At 32.7% G+C, this 20360-nt stretch overlaps 1 protein-coding gene across 1 annotated transcript in view; it reads left to right on the forward strand.

The window, feature by feature from the left end:
* Nucleotides 1-376: 376 nt before the first annotated feature.
* LOC141499159 (glutamate decarboxylase 1-like) overlaps nt 377-20360 on the forward strand; it is a 47718-nt gene continuing 27734 nt past the window's right edge. The window contains exons 1-4 of the mRNA XM_074202039.1: nt 377-479; nt 1509-1532; nt 2400-2642; nt 4758-4848. Coding sequence (XP_074058140.1) covers nt 377-479; nt 1509-1532; nt 2400-2642; nt 4758-4848 — 461 coding nt within the window. The remainder of the gene's footprint in view (nt 480-1508; nt 1533-2399; nt 2643-4757; nt 4849-20360) is intronic.

The raw sequence follows: 20360 nt of genomic DNA on the forward strand, positions 1-20360 counted from the left end.
TTTATGAAGCTGATATCTTCTTTTTTCACAGATAAAGAAATTGTGACTTCTAGAAGTTAAAATACTTGCCCAACAGACTGCTGGTGAGCATCAGAATTCATATCTGAGTTTTCTGACTCCAAATTCTCCTTCCATCATACCATGATACCCTCTGAAATTTTAATTAATCTTTATCATAATGTGCTTGGTCCCTTTTCTGAACACCACAGTTAAGTGAACTTAATTGTTCTCTCAATCGATTTTTCTACATTAGTTTAATCTTCCCAACTGGATTGTTAGGAAGGAATTTACACATTTGTTTCTTTGAGAGAAAGAATAATATTGTATACATCTTCACTGCCATGTATAGTACCCAGTACTGACAGAAAATATAAAGATGAAGAGGAGGGGAGAAGAAGAGGAAGAAGGAGGAGAGAGAGAAACAGACAGAAATAGACAAAGGGACACAAAGAAAGACAGAAAGACAAAGTCAGAGACTGAGAGTGACAGAGACAAAGAGAGTAGAGATAGAAATTCTGACAGAGATGAGGAGATACTGAGACAAAGAGAAATAGAGATAGAGGGTTAGTATGCCTTGGAGCCACAGATATATGGGTTTAAGTGCTTCATTTGATGCTTGTTAGCTAAGGGACCTTGGACAAATCATTTAACCTTAGTGTTCTAGGTAAGTGAATTAGAACTATAAGTTATAGAGAAGGTATAAACCTGAATTGGTAGAAGGGAATTTTCTTACATGGAAGTCCCCAATCAGAATGATAGAATACATTCAAATCTATTTACAAAGAATCTATTAATTAATTTTAACTGACTTTTTGAAGACAATATATGTTCAGACTTAGATGATAATTGATTAGTTGATTTTTTAAAAATCAGGTAGGTTTTTAAAACTAAATAATGATGAATAAATTCATATAAGAACTAATTCTTTCATAGTCATTATTATCATATCACTACATCTGTGTATTATATTATGTTTATAATCCATACAATGAGAATATACTGTGAACAATTTTCTTGTTGTTCATATTTATAACATGACAATTTTGCAGATTGTTCGGGATGCCGGGATGAAAATGACTGGGTGGACAATCTGGATTTTAAGGGACTTCCAATTCAGTTAGATGGACAAAAGGCTGACATATTTAAAGTTAAATTATATTGAAAAACTAAATAATAGGTCAAGAAAAAAACACAGAAGCAGCTTCACAAGATATGAGTAACAAATTGAAAGGTGGATTTTACTGAAAATAATGTAATAAGAGTTTAGAGGGATTATTACAATGATTATTTTCATTTTCACATTCATTCAATTATGATATTTCAAAAAGAACCACCCATAATTGACACATCTTAAATTCATTCACAATCACAGAACAAGTTCTCCTCAAAATGTTTTTGTTCAGATGTGCAGGTACATGAAACAGAATGGAGAAAAAAAGTTATTTGTAGTGTTCAAGGTGGTGAAGATGACAAGGGAAAAGATGATATCACTGAAAGTTTCATCTCAAATTTTTCAAATATTTATGCCTCAGGTAAGAATGAAGGTATCAGATACCTTTCTCCTTTGCAATATTTATTTTTTTACAATTTTGAAGAATCTTGATATTTTGATGGATACTTCTGAGAAAAAAGAATGTATTTCATGTAAAATCACAGAATACTCCATCCATTCTTTGCAGAACAGAGGAAGAACTATGGGTACAGAATTTTACCTTTTACTGTCAGATCCAATTGCTGCGTTAGTTTTGTTTTTTTCTTTGTTCTTTATCATTTTCTTTCTCTTTCTTTCTTTTGTACTTTTCTTTTTTTCTTTTTCATAGGAGATGGCTCTCTAGATTGGAAAGTTGGTATTATGTATTTAGAAATTGAAGTAATCTAAAAACCAAAATAATTCATAATGATTTTTTTAATTTAAACATCCTATTTTGCAAATTACTTTAAAAAGAAAATCAACAAAAGTTTTTTTTGAAAGTAGATGCTGAGATTATGTGTTTATATCTTAATTCTTTCACATATTTATCATCAAGAACCAATAAGGCATTAAACACATCCAATTGATCCATAAATATTTATTAGGTATCAACCATGAATTTGAATGGAATAGTTGTTCCAAAATCATGGTGTATACAGGCAACAATGGATGGACTCTTGAATGTTGGTCACAGACTAGTTCTGTAATTGTTGTGTTACAGTATATTGACAAGCCCAGAGTGCATCAAAGGACGTCAAAGTCGAGATTTTGCCTAAATGTTTGATGTCCCATTGATAGCTGATATTTCACATTATCCTAATTAATGCTTACTGATACAATTGCAAGGAATTCATGAAATATTTTCTTGAGAACTATTGTTTCCCTAATTCTTAAATAAAACCTTTCTATTTCATTACATTCTTTCTAGACTTATTACCATCTAAACATGGAGGAGAAATCACAGAACAGTTTCTGCTAGAGGTGGTCAACATTCTCCTGCATTATGTCAGAAAAACTTTTGATGAGAAAAGTAAAATAGTGGACTTTCATCACCCTCACCAATTTCTTGAAGGCTTGCATGGGTTCAACTTGGAACTGTTAGACCAGCCTGAGTCACTAGAACAGCTGCTTGTTGATTGCAGAGATACATTAAACTATGGAGTTAAAACAGGTGATATATAAAACAGGAAGGTACCTTTTCATATTGTAAAGTACTTTCTGAAAATAGAGTATACCTGAAATGATTTACCACCACTGTTAATTTTAACACCAAATGTAAATGCTCAGTAAATCTAAATATAATAAATGTATATATAAAAATGAATATATATTTATAGCTGCATATATATAAATACATGTATTTATAAAATATCATTTAGCATTGAAAGAATATTATTTGGGTAATTTAATAGATGTGTGTTCATCAATATATTTACTTATTCCACCTTATCTATTTATCTCACTAAAGACCCTTCTAACCATGCCTTTTCCAATTCATTATTTATAATTTTCCATAAATTTTTCATAGAACTTCTATCAAATATTCTGATGTTTAAAGTGTATATTAATAATTTACAAATATAAATGATGTACATGAGCTGTATATTTTATGTGAATATTCAAAATAATCCATGCTTTCATCAGTTTGAGGTACTTCCAGCATTTATTGGAATCTCCCTAGGACTCAGTAGCTAAATCTTGAGTTGAATGAAAACCACAGAGATTAAATGATATGCCTGCTAGTAAATGTTAGAAATCAATTTTTATTCAACTTTGTTAATTAAAATTTTTAAATGGAAAATTAAATTATATAAATACCTTACTCAATGGAGGTGCCATAATGGAATGTCTCATTAACTGAATATATCTATATAATGGCACCCCATGGAAAGAAGAGCTCTTCTAAATAATTTTTAAACCTTTTAAAAATCTATTGATAAAATTTTGAATTTTTTTGTGAGATAGCATTTTTCAAGATAATTTAAACTTTTTTTCAATAATTAAAAATAAATTTCTCTCCTTCCTGCTTCCCGTCTTCCCATCTTACTACTTCTAAATGGAAAAGAAAAAGAAATATAAATCTGTTATAATATATACATAAAATCCTTAGAACATATTCTGCAATTCAGCTACTTTGGCCTAATTACTGTTTATTTATCCCAGGGTTTATTTTTATTTGTTTATTATTTTACTTTGTTTCTGTCATGGACCCTGTGGGAATAGTCTGATGATATCAATGAACCCTTTCTCAGAAAATGTTCTTAAATTCATAAAATAAAATCAATATAATTACAAAGAAAAACCAATAGTTTTGAAGTACAATTAAAATAATTAAAAACTATACAAAGCAAACAAAAATAATAACTATCAGCAAATATTAAGAACTCCTGATCTGAAATGACATTCTAGCTTTTATCTTTATATCTTTGCACTGACTATTCCTCAGTAGCTAGATTGTCTTACCTTTTGTCTCCATATTTTAGTTTCTCAGACTTCATTAATGATTGTAGTCAAACCTTCACATCTCTAGGAGACATTTTCCATGTGTTCTGCTGCTATACCTTTCTTTCCCAGATTTCTTTCTACAAACTCTGCATATTTCTTGTATGTATCTGATTTTATTGTCTTCTTCATTAGAATGCAAAATGCTTAAATCCAAGGAATACTTTATCACATTTTGTTTCTCTAGTATATTGGTTGGTTGGTTGGATATTGTTCTTTGTTCTTGAAGAACAAAATGACATCATACTAGTGTCTTTCTTTGTCCCACTGTACTTGATCAGATTTATAAGATCTCAGAGTGCTATAGCATATATTGTGCACAAATAGTTCACATGAACACTTGGGATATATTCTCTAAATTTGAACCTCTCATATTACCTATGAGCTTCAATTGTGATTTGTTCATAGAGCAGAGCACTCTCTTTGATGACAGCACACTATATGAACAGTCCTGTGTCAGTGTCTTCCTTATTGCACAATCAATTCCAAAATTCTTAAGAGAAACCTTGAGAGTGTCCTTATTTTTCTCTTTCTGACACCCCCTCCATGAGTGTTTACCTAGTGTATGTTCTCCACAAAATGATCTTTTTGGCAAGTGTTCATTTGGTATCCAAACAATGTAGCCAGCCCATTGGAGTGAAGCTCTGTGTAGTAGAGCTTCCCAAGCATTTTTGCCTAGTATATAGAGAACATTTAATAAATCCTTTAGATTGACTGACCAAGTTTTTGAGTCTTGTCACCTGATAACATGAATGATGCCTTATGTTCTATTTTTCCTTTGTAGGACACCCTCGCTTTTTTAACCAACTCTCCAGTGGGCTTGATATGATTGGACTTGCTGGTGAGTGGTTGACTGCTACTGCAAATACTAACATGTAAGTGAATTTTCTTACCTTCAGGTGACTCAGTAATGAAATCATAAAGAAGACTGGTTTCTTTTGAGGCAATATTTTGTTGTGACCAAAGTAGTCTCAATTTCTGAGAGTCCCATCTTCTGGTTTAACTGATAATGTCATAAATTATAGTTAAGATACTTGAAACATTGAAGCCTAGGAAGCAGATCTCATTCTTTTTTGATTGTCACCTCATTAGAACCTCCTGATAGCCTGGAAATTCTCCTAATCTGCTTTCTATACAGTATGAACAATCCATCCTGATACCTGAGATAGTCATGTGAAATTCCTGAACCAGTCAGTAATCAGATTCTCAGAGGTTAGAACTCTGTGAATCTCCATAATGGTTTAACTTGAAATTCGGTATCCTAATAACCCCAATGAAAGGAAATAATTCAACTTATCTCTTATCACCCAACAATAAATATTATGGTGCTTAGAAGGCAAGATAGTCAATGCATGCTTGTCAAATGAATAATAAACTCCTGAATAAGTGAATGAATGAATTGAATAAGTATACAAAACATATTAAAATTATGAATCTCTTGTAATATTTTAATATTTTATATAATCAACAGTGATTATATATATCATTTGATGCAAAAGACATTTTTCACTGTGATTCTCTTAAAATATTCATAAATAGTTGCATGAGCTACCTGTCAAGCATGCTTATCTATATATATGTACTATCCATATAACAAAGATGCTCCACAAGGACAATGAAATGGGTAATAGACTAAACAGAAGAAATAAAGTGAGATATATTGCTTTTGGGAAACTGTAAGTTTTTCTTAATAACTTCTCAGTTTCTCTTGAAATAAAGCCCAAGCTTCTTAACATTAACATTCCTTTGGGGATGGTATATGGCTTCAAGTAATAGAATACAAGTGTTTCCAAAAATTTAATATTGAGGGTTAGCCAAAAGAAAAAATCAAGAATTACATGGTAGATATGAGTATGCTACAACACTAACAAGGAAAAATGCACAGGGAAAGAGCAGTGTGAAGAGCATCAATGAGAGACATATATGACAAGAAAAAAAATAAGTCATTCGTGTGTCAAGAATTAAGAAAAAAACAATTAAAGACAAAAATCTATTTTCAGCCACATATCAAGCAATCTAAAGGAATACTCCTATAATAATTAGTGAACCCCTTCTGGAGTATAAGAGAACATGAACAAAGATCACGTGGGATGAAAGAAAGGGATGGATTGTGACTTTCATTTCTTGCTGGATAGTAGGGCACCTTCTCTCAGATTGGGAGTGCCACCATGATTTATCTTCATAATTAAGATCACAGGTCTATAGATATATCAAGTAAGAGAGATAGTAAACCTAACTCTATGAAAGCTGCATCAGAAGTAATTAACAAAATACAGCAAGTGATGGGTTGAAGTCATTTGCAGTTCTCTTCATTTGAAGGAGAGTCAGTGAGAATAAATCAATCAAAATCTGGGCAGCTAGGTGGAGCAGTGGATAGAGCACCGGCCCTGGAGTCAGGAGTATCAGGGTTCAAATCCAGCCTCAGACACTTAATAATTACCTAGCTGTGTGATCTTGGGCAAGCCACTTAATCCAAAAAACAAAAAAAAAAAACTGTCTTAAAACTATAAAGACCTGGGTTCAAGTTTTATCCGACATACATACGGACTGTGTAACTTCATGAAAATCACGTAACTTCTCATTGCTCTAGATAACTCTCAAAGAGAAAAAGTTGCTAAGAACATAGATACCTGAAATTGTAGAGAGATTCTCATAACCCAAGTTATATAGTCAATAGAGCCCTGAGACTGGATTCAGGAAGCCCCAAGATCTCAAATAATTTCAGATATTTACTCACTTTGTGACCCTGGACAAGTCATGTAATCTCCATTTATCTCAATTTTATTCATCTGTTTAATAGCACCACCCAGTGTTGTTTTGAGGATCAAATGAGATCTTTCTAAAGTGCTTTGCTCAAAGTCTGACACTTAGTATGTCCTTCCAATCTCATCCTTTCTTCCTCCCTCACTCCCTTCTTTTTCTTCTTTTCTTTAATCCTCTGTCCCTTCTTTCCTTCTCTCTGTCCTTCCTCTGTGCAATATATTACATTAATATTGTTATAGTACTTTATTTATACTATGTAACCGAATTCCAAAACTCTCAGGTAAAAAAAATATTGCAAGCAGTCAGAGAGAATAAACAAAAATCAAATATCTTGGAGTCACAGTCAGGAAAACAGAAGATTTAGCAGCACCTACATTAAAGGATCAGAGGAATTATAATATGATAGTTCACAAGACAAAGTAGCTGGGAGTAAAATCAAGAAAAATATATCAAGAATATCATCAATATTCTTTAAAGAAGCTGATAGTTAATCTTATTTCTTTGTTTTTGCACTTTGAAATTTAGGTTTCATCACCATATTTTTGTCATGAAAGGCATTCAGAATGAATCATTTGTTGCCTATTTTTCTGAATAGTAAATATATTATACACACACACATATATATGTATGTATATATATATACATATATATATATATATGTATATATATATATATACACACACACACACATTAGTTGTTCTTTAAATATTTGGTAGAATTCTCTTGTGACTCCACATCTGGCATTGATTATTTTTTTTTTCTTAGAGAGTTTATTTATGACTTGTTCAAGTACATATTCTAAGATAGAGTTATTTAAGTATTCTATTTCTTCTTCTGTTACTCTAAGAAATTTATATATTTGTAAATATTCATTCATTTCTCTTTGAATGTTAGATGTATTGATAAATGTTTGGGCAAAAAGCTCATAATTGTTAAATTATAGAAATATTTTATTTGTTTTACAACTATAAACAATAGTAGTTTCTACCAATCATTTTTTGGTAAAGTTTTGAATTTTACAATTTCCCTTTACTCCCTTCCCTACTCCCCACTTATTTCCAAGAAATACATAGATGAAAATTGAATGTGTTGAGAGAAAAATATATCCATAAGGAAGAAAGAAGATATTAGACATAACAAAACTATGTAATACAAAAGACAACTTTTTAACAATTGTAGATAATAATCTTTGGTCTTTGTTTAAGCTCCACAGTTCCTTCTCTGAATACAGATGGTATTCTCTATCACGTATCCCCTAAAATTGTATTAGTTTAACTATTCCATGAGTAGTTGATATTTTCCCAATTATTTTGATCCAATTTTATTTATGTGAAAAGTGTTTTATAATTTTCATATAGTTTCTGAGTCTACCTTGGCAGGTAGACTTCCAAATATTTTATGTTTTCTGAAGGTATTTTAAATGGGATTTGTCTTTCTAATTCTTGCTGCTGTATCTGGTTAGTAATATATAGTATTACAAAGGATTTATTTGATATCCTGAGACTTTTCTAATGATCCTAATTATTTCTAATAGTTTTTAGTTGATTTCTTACTGTTCTACCATCATATCATCTGCAAAGAGTGAGAGGTTTGTTTTTAATACAATATTGAATAATAGTGGTGATAATGGGCATCCTTATTTCACGCCTAATCTTACTGTGAATGCTACTGGCTTAACCCCACTACATATAATACTTGTTGATGGTTTTGGATACATACTGCTTATCATTTCAAGGAACAATCCATTTATTCCTGTGATTTCTAGGGTTTTTGGTAGGAATGTATGCTGTATTTTGTCAAAGACTTTTTCAGCATCTATTGAGATAATCATATGATTTCTGTTATGTTTGCTGACTGTTTTCCTAATATTGAATCAGCCTTGCATTCTTGGAATAAATCCTGTGCAGTCATAGTTTATTATCCTAGGGATAACTTGCTTTAGTCACTTTGCTAATATTTTATTTAATATTTTTGCATTCATATTCATTAGAGTAATTGATAAATAATTTTCTTTCTCCATTTTGATTATTCCTGGTTTAGGTATCATCACCTTATAGGTGTCAAAGAAGGAATTAGACAAAGTTTGATCATCATCTATTTTTCTAAATAATTTACATAGAATTGGAATCAATTGTTCCTTGAATGTTTAGTAGAATTCACTTGTGAATCCATCTGGCCCTAGGGTTTTTTTTCTTAGGGAGTTCACTGAGGCTTTGTTGAGTTTTTTTTCTGAGATAGGATTATTTAGGTACTTTATTTTCCCTTCATTTAACCTGGACAATTTATGTTTTTTGTAAATATTCCATTTCACTTAGATTATCAAATTTATTAGTATATAATTAGGCAAAATAGTTCTGAATTATTACTTTAATTTCCTCTTCATTGGTGATGAATTCAGCTTTTTCATTTTTGATACTAGTAATTTGGTTTTCTCCTTTCTTTTTAAATCAAATTAACCATAAGTTCATCTATTTGGTTTTGTTTTTAGGGGTTTTTTTGCAAGGCAAATGGGGTTACATGGCTTGCCCAAGGCCACACAGTTAGGTAATTATTAAGTGTCTGAGAACGGATTTGAACCCAGGTACTCCTGACTCCAGGGCCGGTGCTTTATCCACTACACCACCTAGCTGCCCCTATCTATTTGGTTTTATCATAAAACCAACTCTTTGCTTTATTTATTAGTTCAATAATTTTCTTGCTTACAATTTTATTAATGTCTCCTTAAATTTTTAGAATTTCTAATTTGGTTTTGAATTGGAGATTTTAATTTGTTCTTTCTCTTACTTTTTTAGTTGCATGATCTCTTTATTGATTTCCTTTTGTTCCATTTAATTCATGTAAGCATTTAGAGACTGCTTTGACTATATCCCATACATTTTGATATGTTGTCTCATGATTGTAATTGTCTTGAATGAAATCATTGATTATTTCTATGGTTCGTTGTTTGATGCACTCATTCTTTAAAATGAGGATATTTAGTTTCTAAATAATTTTAGGTCTATCTCTCCATGACCCATTCTTGCATGTGATTTTTATTGCATTATTGTCTGAAAAGGATGTATTCAATATTTCTGATTTTCTGAATTTGATTAGGAGGTTTTTAATGCCCTGGTACATGGTCAGTTTTTGTGTAGGTGCCATGTACTGCAGAAAAAGGGGGTATATTCCTTTCTATCCTCATTCAATTTTCTCCAAAGGTTTTCATATCTAAATTTTCTAACATTCTATTTACCTCCTTAACGTCCTTCATTTATTTTATGTATAAATTTATCTAATTCTGAGAGAGGGAAGTTGAGGTCTCCCATTAGTAGAGTTTTTCTGTCTTTGTCTTCCTGTAACTCAATCAAATTTTTCTCTAAAAATTTGGATCCTATCCCACTTGGTATTTAGTACAATATTTATTACTGAAATTACTTCATTGTTTATAGTAACTTTTGAGAAGATATACTTTCCTTCCTTACTTCTTGTAATGAGATCTATGTGTGCAGATGCTTTTTTTTCTGAGGTAAAAATTGGCTACCCTTGCCTTTTTCATTTCAGCTGAAGCATAATACATTCTGCTCAGTCTTTTACCTTTACTCTGTATGTACCTCTCTGCTTCAAATATAAGCAGCATATTGTAAAATTCTTGTTTTTAATCCACTCTGCTATCTACTAATATTTTATGGGAGAATTCATCTCATTCACATTCAAAGTTATAATTATTAACTCTTTGGTGCCAGCTATGCTGTCTTCCCTAATTTGTATTTTACCCCTTTTGTCACTTTATCCCTATTTCCCACTATTTTGCTTCTGAGTTACACTTCCTTCAGTGTGTTTGCCCCCTTCTATCCAACCCCCTCCCCTTTATTTCCCCTTTCCCTTTGCCCTGTCTTCCTCCTTTCTGTTAGTTCCTCATTTCCTTCTTAATATTCAAAGGTAAGATAAGTTTCTAAGCTCAGCTGACTGTGTGTTAATCCTTCTTTGAGCCAAATCTGATGAGAGTAAGATTCAGGAAGTTCTCACTTCCTCTCTTCTTCTCTTCTATTGCAATAGGTCTTTTGCTCCTCTTCATGTGAGGTAATTTACACCATTCAATCTCCCCCTTCCTCCTTTCTCTTTACCCCCCCCTTTTAAGAAGAAATTATTTTTAAATCATGCCATCAGAATTACGGACAAGTCATGAATGCTCATTACTTCTGGTCAAGTATATTTACTCTATAATTAGAGTAACCATCTTCCTCCAAGGTGGGGATATAACCAGTTTCATCTTATTGAATAACAGATTGTTTTCTTTTCAATTATTTGCCTTTTCATGCATCTTGATGCTCTGATAGACCAAATTTTCCATTTAACTTAGGTCTTTTCATGAGTAAAAGTTGAAAGTCTCCAATTTCATTAAGTATCCATCTTTTTCCCTGAAAGAGAAGGCTCAATTTTTCTGGATAGTGAATTCTTGGCTGTAATTCTTGGCTTGCTTTCTGGAACATCATATTCGAGACTCTTTGATGCCTTAATGTTGATTCAGTCAGGTTCTGTGTTATACTTTTTAATTGCTGTTTTCATTTTTCAAATACATGTTAGGAAAATCTTTCAACATTCAAACATATTCCTATATAGATTTTACCTTCCACCTTCACTTCCCAATCCCCATCCCTCGGCAGTGAACAGTCAGATTCATATTGTACATACTCATTTGTTTTAAATATGTTTACTACTCTGTCATTTTAGGTATGAGGAATTAGGATTAAAGGAACAAAAACATGAGAGATATTTTATTTTAAAAATGAATGTTGTGTTTAACAGATTCTGAAGGATTTTTTGTTTTGTTTTATTTTGTTTTCTTCTTCATCCTCTGGATGGGAGATGGCATTGTCCATAACCAATCTAATCTGGTTGTTCTAGCTCTAAGAACTGCTGAGAGCAGCTGCATCCATCAAGGTTGATCATCTCATAATGTTGTTAATATCGTTATCTTTGCTTTGTTTCCTTCAATAAGCATAAGATCCTTTAATTCATTCCATGCTCCTCTAGTCAGACCACTTATAGTTTCTTATAGAACAGTAGTATTCCAAAATTTCACTAACATAACTTCTTTAATTATTACCCATTTGATTGGCATCCCCTCAAATTTCAATTCTTTACCAGTACAAAAAGAACTACTATGAATATTCTGAATCATGTGAGACTTTTCCCATTATTATTTCTTCTGGATCAAACAGTAGGAACAGTAGGAACAGTTTTTTTTGTTCTTTGTACATGCTTCCATATTGCTTTTCAGAATGACAGAATCAATTCACAACTCCAGAAGCAATATATTAATGTTCCAGTTCTCCCACAATCTCTCCAATGCAAATCATTTTTCATTTTTGTCATCTTAGCCAGTCTGATAGGTGTAAGGTTATACCTCAGAGTTGCTTTAATTTGCATTTCTCTAATGAATAATTATTTGGAGCATTTTTCATATGATTATATACACATATATCTTTATAACTCATTTCTTCATTTGAAAACTGTTTTTTATAATCTTTGAGCATTTAGCAATTGGGGAATGACTTGCAACCTTATACAGTTGATGCAGTTCTCTATATATTTTGTTTATTAACTAATTAATTAATTTGTTTATTAATTTATCTATTGATTTTTGCAAGTCAGTGGGGTTAAATGAGTTGCCTGCGGCCACACAGCTAGACAATTATTAAATGTCTGAGACCAGTTTTGAATCCAGTTTCTCCTGACTACAGGGCTGATGCTTTATCTACTACATCACATGGCTATCCCATCTATATATTTTAGAAATGAGACTTTTATTAGAACTCTTAGCTGCTAACATTGTTTCCCAGCTTTCTGATTTCCTTCCAATTTAGGCAGCGTTGCTTTTATTACTGCAAAATCTTTTTAAATTTAATATAGTCAAAATCATTCAATATTCAGGTCATAATGTGCACTATTTCTTTTTTAGTCATAAATTTGTCCCCTTTCCATAGATAGAGCAGTTCTTGGTATAATAATTTATCAATGGTGTCACCATTTGTCTAAATCTTGAACCGATTTTGACTTCATTTTAGTATAGGGTGTGAAATGTGGGTCTATGCCTAGTTTTTCCATATTATTGTCAAGTTTTCCCAACAATTTTTTCCAAATAGTGAGTTCTTATCCCAGAAGCTTAAGTCCTTGAGTTTGTCAAAGAGTAGATTTCTGGAGTCATTTACCACTATTTCTTTTCAACTTATCCTAATCCACTGATCCATTAATCTATTTCTTAATCAGTACTAGGCAGTTTTGATGATTGCCATTTTATATTATAGTTTTAGATCTGGTAAAACTAGGCCACATTTCTTTACATTTTTTTCATCAGTTCCCTTGCCATTCTCTTGTTGCACCAGATGAATTTTGTTACTGTTTTTCTCAAATCAGTAAAATAATTATTTGATAGTTTGAATGGTATGGCAATAAATAAGTAATTTAAGCCATGTAGCATTGTCATTTTTATTATATTAGTTCAACCTAAACGTGAACTATTGTCATTTTTATAATTATTTATATCTGTATTTATTTGGGTGTGAAGTGCTTTATAATTGTGTTCATAGTGTTACTGCGGTTTGTCTTGGGAGGTAGATTCCCATTTAATATTGTCTACAGTTACTTTAAATGGAATTTCTCTTTTTTCTATCTCTTGCTTTGGGGATTTCTTTTTCATATATGGAAATGTGGATTATTTATGTGGGTTTATTTTATATCTTGTTTATTTTGCTGAATTTGTTTTTTGTTTCATGGAGTTCTTAAGATGATTTTCTCAGGTTCACTAAGTATACCATCATATCTTATGGAAAGAATGAAAGGTTTGCTTCCTCATTGTCAATTCTGATTCCTTCTTTTTTTTCCTTCTCTTATTGCCAGAGCTAAGATTACTAAAACTATATTAAATAGAATGTTGATAATAGCCATCCTTGCTTCACCCCTGATCTTACTGGAAATGCTCTGAGTTTATCCCCATTACATATAATGTTAGTAGATGGTTTTAGATAGATAACTACTTGTTATTTTAAAGAAAATTCCATTGATTCCTAAACTTTCTAGTGGTTTTTATTAGAAATGGATTTTGGATTTTATCAAAGGCTTTATCAGCATCTATTGAGAGTCAAATGATTTCTGTTGGTTTTTCTATTATTAAGTTCAATTATGTTGAGTATTTTCCCTAATATTGAACTATTCCTGCATATGTGGTCTAAATCCTAGTTGATTGTGGTGTATTATATTAGTAATACCTTGCTGTAATCCAATTACTAAATTTTCATTTAAGATTGTTACATCCATGTTCATTAGGGATATTAGTCTACAATTTCCTTTCTGTTTTTGGCTCTTCCTGGTTTAGGTATCAGTGCCATATGGGTGTCATAAAAGGAATTTGGCTGAACTCCTTCTTCTCCTGTTTTTTAAATAATTCATGTAGTGTAGGAATTAATTGTTCCTTAAATGTTTGGTAGATTTCACTTTTAAATCCATTTGGACCCAGACATTTTTTCCTATGGAGTTTTGATAGTTTCTTCAATTCGTTTTCCTGAAATGGAGTTATTTAAGTATGGCATTTCCTCTTCTGTTAATCTGGGCAGTTTTTATTTTTGTAAATATTCATCCATTTCATTCAGGTTATCAAATTTATTGACACACAGTTCTGTAAAGTCCTGAATTATCACTTTACTTTCCTCCTCATTCATAGGTGGTTCACCCTTTCATTTTTGATACTAGTAATTTGGTACCAGTATCAGAATTACTAGTAGGAAAATTACCAGATACTCATAATACCCTCTTTTTCTTTTTTTAATCCAATTAATCAAAGGTTTTTCTATTTTATTGAATTTTTGTAAAAACAAGTCATTTTTTTAAAAATTAGGTAAATGGTTTGCTTGCTTTCAATTTTATTAATCTCTCACTTGATTTTCAGAATTTCTAATTTAGTATTTAATTGGGGATCTGTTCATTTTCTAGCTTTTTTGCTCACATACCCAATTCATTGGTCCTCTCTTTCTCTATTTTATTCATATAGGTTTTTGGAGATACAAAGTTTCCCCTCAAAACTTCCTAATCTGAATCCCATAAATTTTGTTAAGATGTTATGATGTATCATTTTCTTTTGTATATTTATTGATTATTTCTATGATTTATTAATTATTTCTATGATTTGATGTTTGATCTACTCATTCTTTTAAACTAGTTATTTAGTTCCAATTAGTTTTCATTTTTCTCTTTCTGTGATCCTATATTACCTGCAATTTTTAATTGCATCATGGTCTGAGAAGTATGCATTCATTATTTCTGCTTTTCTGCATTTGGTTATAAAGATTTTGTGCCCTAGTACATCATCAATTTTGGTACAGATGTCATGTACTTCAGAGAAAAATTATTTTCTTTTCCATCCCCAATAAGTTTTTTTCAGAGTTCTATCATATCTAAGTTTTCTAAGATTTCATTCAACTTAACTTCTTTCTTGTGTATTTTGTACTGAGTTCTGAGACAGGTAGGTTGAGGTACCTCAATATTAAAGTTTTGTTTTATATGTCTTCTTGTAATTCTCTTCAATGTTTTCAGGAAGTCCTATGATTCTCATATTGTCCCTTTTTTATTGGTTCTCAAGGTCTGTGGCTTTGCTGATGAGGTATTTACATTTTCTTCTATTTTTTGATTTTTTAATTTTGTTTAACAGAATATTATTGTCTCATGAAGTCATTAGTTTCCACAGATTTCATTCTGTTTTTTAGAGGAAAAAAATTTCTTCATTTTTCTTTTGCAACTCCTTTTCCAATTGGTCAATTCTATTTTTGAAGGAATTTTCCATTTGCCAAAACTGATTATTTGAAAGAATTATTTTCTTTTTGCATTTGCCCAGTTGCATTTTCTAATATTTTGTTTTCTTGTTGCATTGCATTAATCTTCTCTTGAGTTTCTTTTCCCAACTTTTCCAATGGATTTTTAAACTCCCTCCTGATTTCTTCAAGGAAGCCTTTCTGGGCTGAAGGCCAATTCATATTCTCCGCAGAAGTGCTAGATCTCTCTGGGTAGATATAATATGGTAATTCAAAGTATTTCTCCATGGGTCCCCCTTTTTACTGTTTTTTTTTTTTAGGATCTTGTGTTGGGTGGGGACTGGCTCTCAGAGGTTTGCTTTTGAAGATCCTAGAGGCTTTGTTCACTTGGCTTATTAATTCCAAGGGTTGGCCAGTAGGGGTGCTGGTTACTTTCTCTGGAGTGATTGAAACCCTCTCCCAATCCTGGAGAGAGGGAGTAGGTTCAGCAGGGTCTGAGTTGAACTTCAAAGAGGAGGTCCCTAGTCCACACCTGTGCTTGAAGGGATTGGGTGTGTTGTGTGTGTCTTTTAGTCCTGGAAGAATGCTCCAAAAGTATGGAGTTCAGGTCTTGCACTGACCTGGAAGATTTCCAGGCTGCAGAGCTCCTCTCTCACTAGCCAAAGACTCCAAGGCTAAAGTTGGTTCTCAAACTGCCTCTCACCAAGGTCTCTGTGAGTAACGCAAGTCCTTTGGTTCCCCTCCCATCCCCACCCCCATAGGTGTTCTTCTCATAGTTTCTTTTTATGGGTTTTGTTGGTCAAATTTCTGTTAAGAGGTTTCTTTCATGTTATTTTTGAGGGGGCACAGGGAGTGCTTAACGCAGTGCCTGTCTTCATTCTGCCATCTGGGCCAGAAGTCCTATCTTCTTGTAATTCACTCAAGTTCTCCTCTAGGCATTTGGATACTATACCAGTAGGTAAATACATGTTTAATAATGATATAACTGCAATACCTAAAGTGCCTTGTCCCTTTTAATGAGACCATTTTTTGCTTTTGCTTTATCTGAGATCAAGACTAATACCCCTGATTTTTTTAACTTCAGCTAAAGCATAGTATATTTTATTCCATATTGTTATCTTTACCCTATGTGTATCTCTGTCCTTCAAATGTATTTCTTTTAAACTACATATTGTAGGATTCTGGTTTTTAATCAATTCTGCTCTGCTTCCATTTTTATGGATCAGTTCATCATATTCACATTTACAGTTAAGATTACTAATTCTATATTTCCCTCCATCTATCTTTCCCCATTTATATTTCTTCCCTTTCCTCTTATTCCTTCCCACCAAAGTTTTACTTGCTTTCCCCCTTAACTTTTCTTTAACAATTTAACATTCAGCTATACCTTTGACATCCTTTTTTTATCAGTCCCTTATTCCCTTATCTTTCCCTTCCCCCCACACTTTCCTGTATAGTAGGGTAGTTCTTTTTAACCTAAGTGGGAATGTGTCTTATTTCCTCTCTGGACCAAATCTATTGAATATAATTTATTCAGTGTGCTCATCCTTCCTTCTTTCCCTCTAAATTTATAAATCTTTGTGCCTCTTCACCTGTTGTTACATATCACTCAAGTACTATTCATCAGTTTTCATCAATCACAGTTTGATTAAATAATTGTTTGATAAACTCAAAGTATTATCAAGTACCATCACAAACTGACTGATTGCTTGGCTGTTTGATAAGCAGCATTGCCTCAAAATCATTAAGTAATCTCCCCCATCACATTAGAAGTTCACTCTCCTAGAGTTTTTGGATTACATTAAATTATAATCAATTTTTACCTTACCCCCCTTTTCAGTACCCTCCAAGGACACACAATCCTTATGAGTCAAAGTATCATCCAAAACCAAATTATTTCATGAATTATTTATGCCCTTTCCAAAAAGTATATTTTCTCCCATGTCTCCCCTAGTCCCCACCCAGGGTACTTAACCCTTTGTTAAGTGAATTATTGATAAACCTGATTCAATGAACTTTAAGAATCTCTTAGGGTCCTAAGTACTGATATACTTTTAATGTCTCACTTATTAACTTTACAATTGATTGTAAGACTCTAGCCTGACCAGTATAGGATGCCCTCATCCAAGAAAGTCTTAAGATATTAGAGCACATCAAAATTAAATAAGTCAAAGGAAACTGAGACACTTAACTTTAGTGTAAACACCCCTGCTTTTCATCAATGTTTTTTGTCTCAAATGTAGTTATGCCAACTTGGACCTCTTCAATGAAGAGACAATATCCTCTAAGTCCAATCTCTTCAATTATACTCTAGCCTTTAATTATCCTAAGAGAAGTGCAATTCTCAAGAGTTATAAATGTTACAATTTTCCTATTAGGATTGTATACAATTTCATAGTCTTGACTAATGTTTGTTTTACTATGTTTTGTTTTGTCCTTCTTCTTTTCATTTAACTTTTTATGCATCTTTTGAGTCCTATATTTGTTGACTGAATTCTCTGTTCACTTCTGGTCTTTTTTGTCAGGGAATTTTGGAAATTTTCTGTTTCGTTGAGCATCCATCTTTTCCACTGACAGCATCTGCTGAATTTTGCAGGGAAGTAAATTCTTGGTTTAATCCCAGGTCTTGTGGGACATCTGTCACCCATAATTGGACCTTGGTTCTAGGTACTTCCATCTGGCCTCTTTCTGTGTTCGTTCTGAAGAATGGCATGCCCTCCCTCAGGAACAAGTGGAATGGGGGAAACTTGATTGTCTGATAATCAGCATTGCCTCAGAGCCATTAAATATTGTCCTTTCTTCTGTCACATTAGAAGTACATTTTTCTAGTCTTGAATTACATCAAATTATAATAAATTTTTACCTTACTCCCTTTTCAAATATCCTCCAAGGAGTGTAGGGCTGGAGGCCCAGGTGTTCCAGACAACTGAAGTTGAATGGATAGATATCTGGGCCATAGCGCTGGGGTTTTCCCACCTGCTACACACACAGCAAATGATTCTAATATTGTTCTCAGGTAAGTTCCCCAGTCACACTCCACTACACTGGAGCTGGGTCTCTGCTATCTGTCCCCAGCATACATTTACTCCCATGTGACAGATTTTGCTGCAAGATGTTCTCCTTGATACTTCTCTGGATTCTGTGAATCTAAAATCTGTTAGGAGGCTTGATTCATGTTAGTTCTGAGGGAAAGCCAAGAGAGCTTAAAAGAGTACCTGGCTTCTCTCCTCCATCTTGGCTGAAGTGTCAAATAATTTTTTTAATTTCATTTTCATTGGTAGAAAATTTAACTTTTCCATTATTTATACTGATAGTTTGGTTTTATTTCCTTTTTAAAATCAAATGAACCAATGATTCATCTATCTTATTATTTTTAATAAAAAAATTTCATAGGTTTTTAAAATTTATTAGTTTATCCTTTTATTTCTTTTTATTACCCTGAGGCCCCAGAAAAGTGTTTTGCCTTTGAACACTTCCTCCCATACTACTCCCTGACTCCTTTTTAATCAACCATCCTTTGCTTTTATCCCTTTTTTCTTTTTATTTACATGTAGAGCAAGATTGAGTTCGATACCCAACATGTTTGTATGGGTATTTGTGTGTGTTTGTGTTTGTGTTTGTGTGTGTGTGTGTGTGTGTGTTTGTGTGTGTGTGTGTTATTCCCTCTTTGGACCTGTCTGATGAGTTTAAGCCTCAAGTATTTCCAACAACTGCCCCATATTCCCCTTTACTCTAAAGCTTTGTTTAAAAATCTCTTTTATGTGGAGGTGATATTATCTAAATATATGCTCTCCTTGCCTGTGTTCTGCTCTGTGAGTAGCCATAAGATCTCTTCTCCACTTTGGAATTTAACCTGGTCCCTACTCCCCTAATGCGTCAAGTAGCAGTGCACTAGTGCTCCTCTTTCCCATGGGAAGGTGACCTTAAACTTCATTTGGACAACCAGTAAAAGTTCCCCTACAATTTTCTTTTGACTAATTATCTGATCCTCTTACATCAATGTGCTGAGAGTTCTAAAATCTATTGCTGCCACTATGGAATTGCCCACAAGACCTTCTGCTGACTTATCAAGTAGTCCAAGATGTATTGGGTTTAAAATTGCTTCATTCTGACTTTGGTTGGGCCTGGTATTATTTTTAAAATGTTGGGGGGAGAAATTAGGAGAGTTCAAGGAAGTTCCTGTGTAGTTTTTTGTTGTTATTTTTGTTGTTATTGTTTTGTTTGCTTTTGTTTAGTTTTTGCAAGTCAGTGGGGTTGACTTGCCCAACATCACATAGGTATTTAAGTATCTGAGGACAAATTTAAACTCAGATCCTCCTGACTCCAGGATTGGTGCTTTAGCCAGTGAACCACCTAGGTACCCCCCACCCTACTGCACCATCTAACTGCCCCTGAGTTCCCGTTTTTACTCTACCATCTCTTCTCTTCACCTGCTTCTGAGGGAAGAAAGGCACTTCTAGAGGTAATTTCTATTTGGGGTCACCAAGACCACTCTCTAGATATTTCTTCAATTTTTGATCTAATGTTGCAACTATAAAGGACATAATAGGATCTCCTTTGATTTCATAATGGAGCCTTTTTTAGTCAGGTGACCATTATTCTGAGCCATCCTGCCATAGCTAGTGGTTATCCTCAGTTTTTTTTTTTTAATGCAAAAGAACTTAAAGCACAAATCTATTAATTTGTTTCCTCTGCTAAGAACTTTAACTGGTACTATCATTTCATAAACCCTATTGACTTCTATAGTCTGAGTTTTTTTTATTTTCAGTTATTACAATCAAGTCTTTTGGACCCCATTTTCTCAGCAAAGATAATGGATGAAATTGCCATTTCGTTCTCTA

This window comes from Macrotis lagotis, chromosome X (genome assembly GCF_037893015.1).
Source record: "Macrotis lagotis isolate mMagLag1 chromosome X, bilby.v1.9.chrom.fasta, whole genome shotgun sequence".
NCBI lineage: Eukaryota > Metazoa > Chordata > Mammalia > Peramelemorphia > Peramelidae > Macrotis > Macrotis lagotis.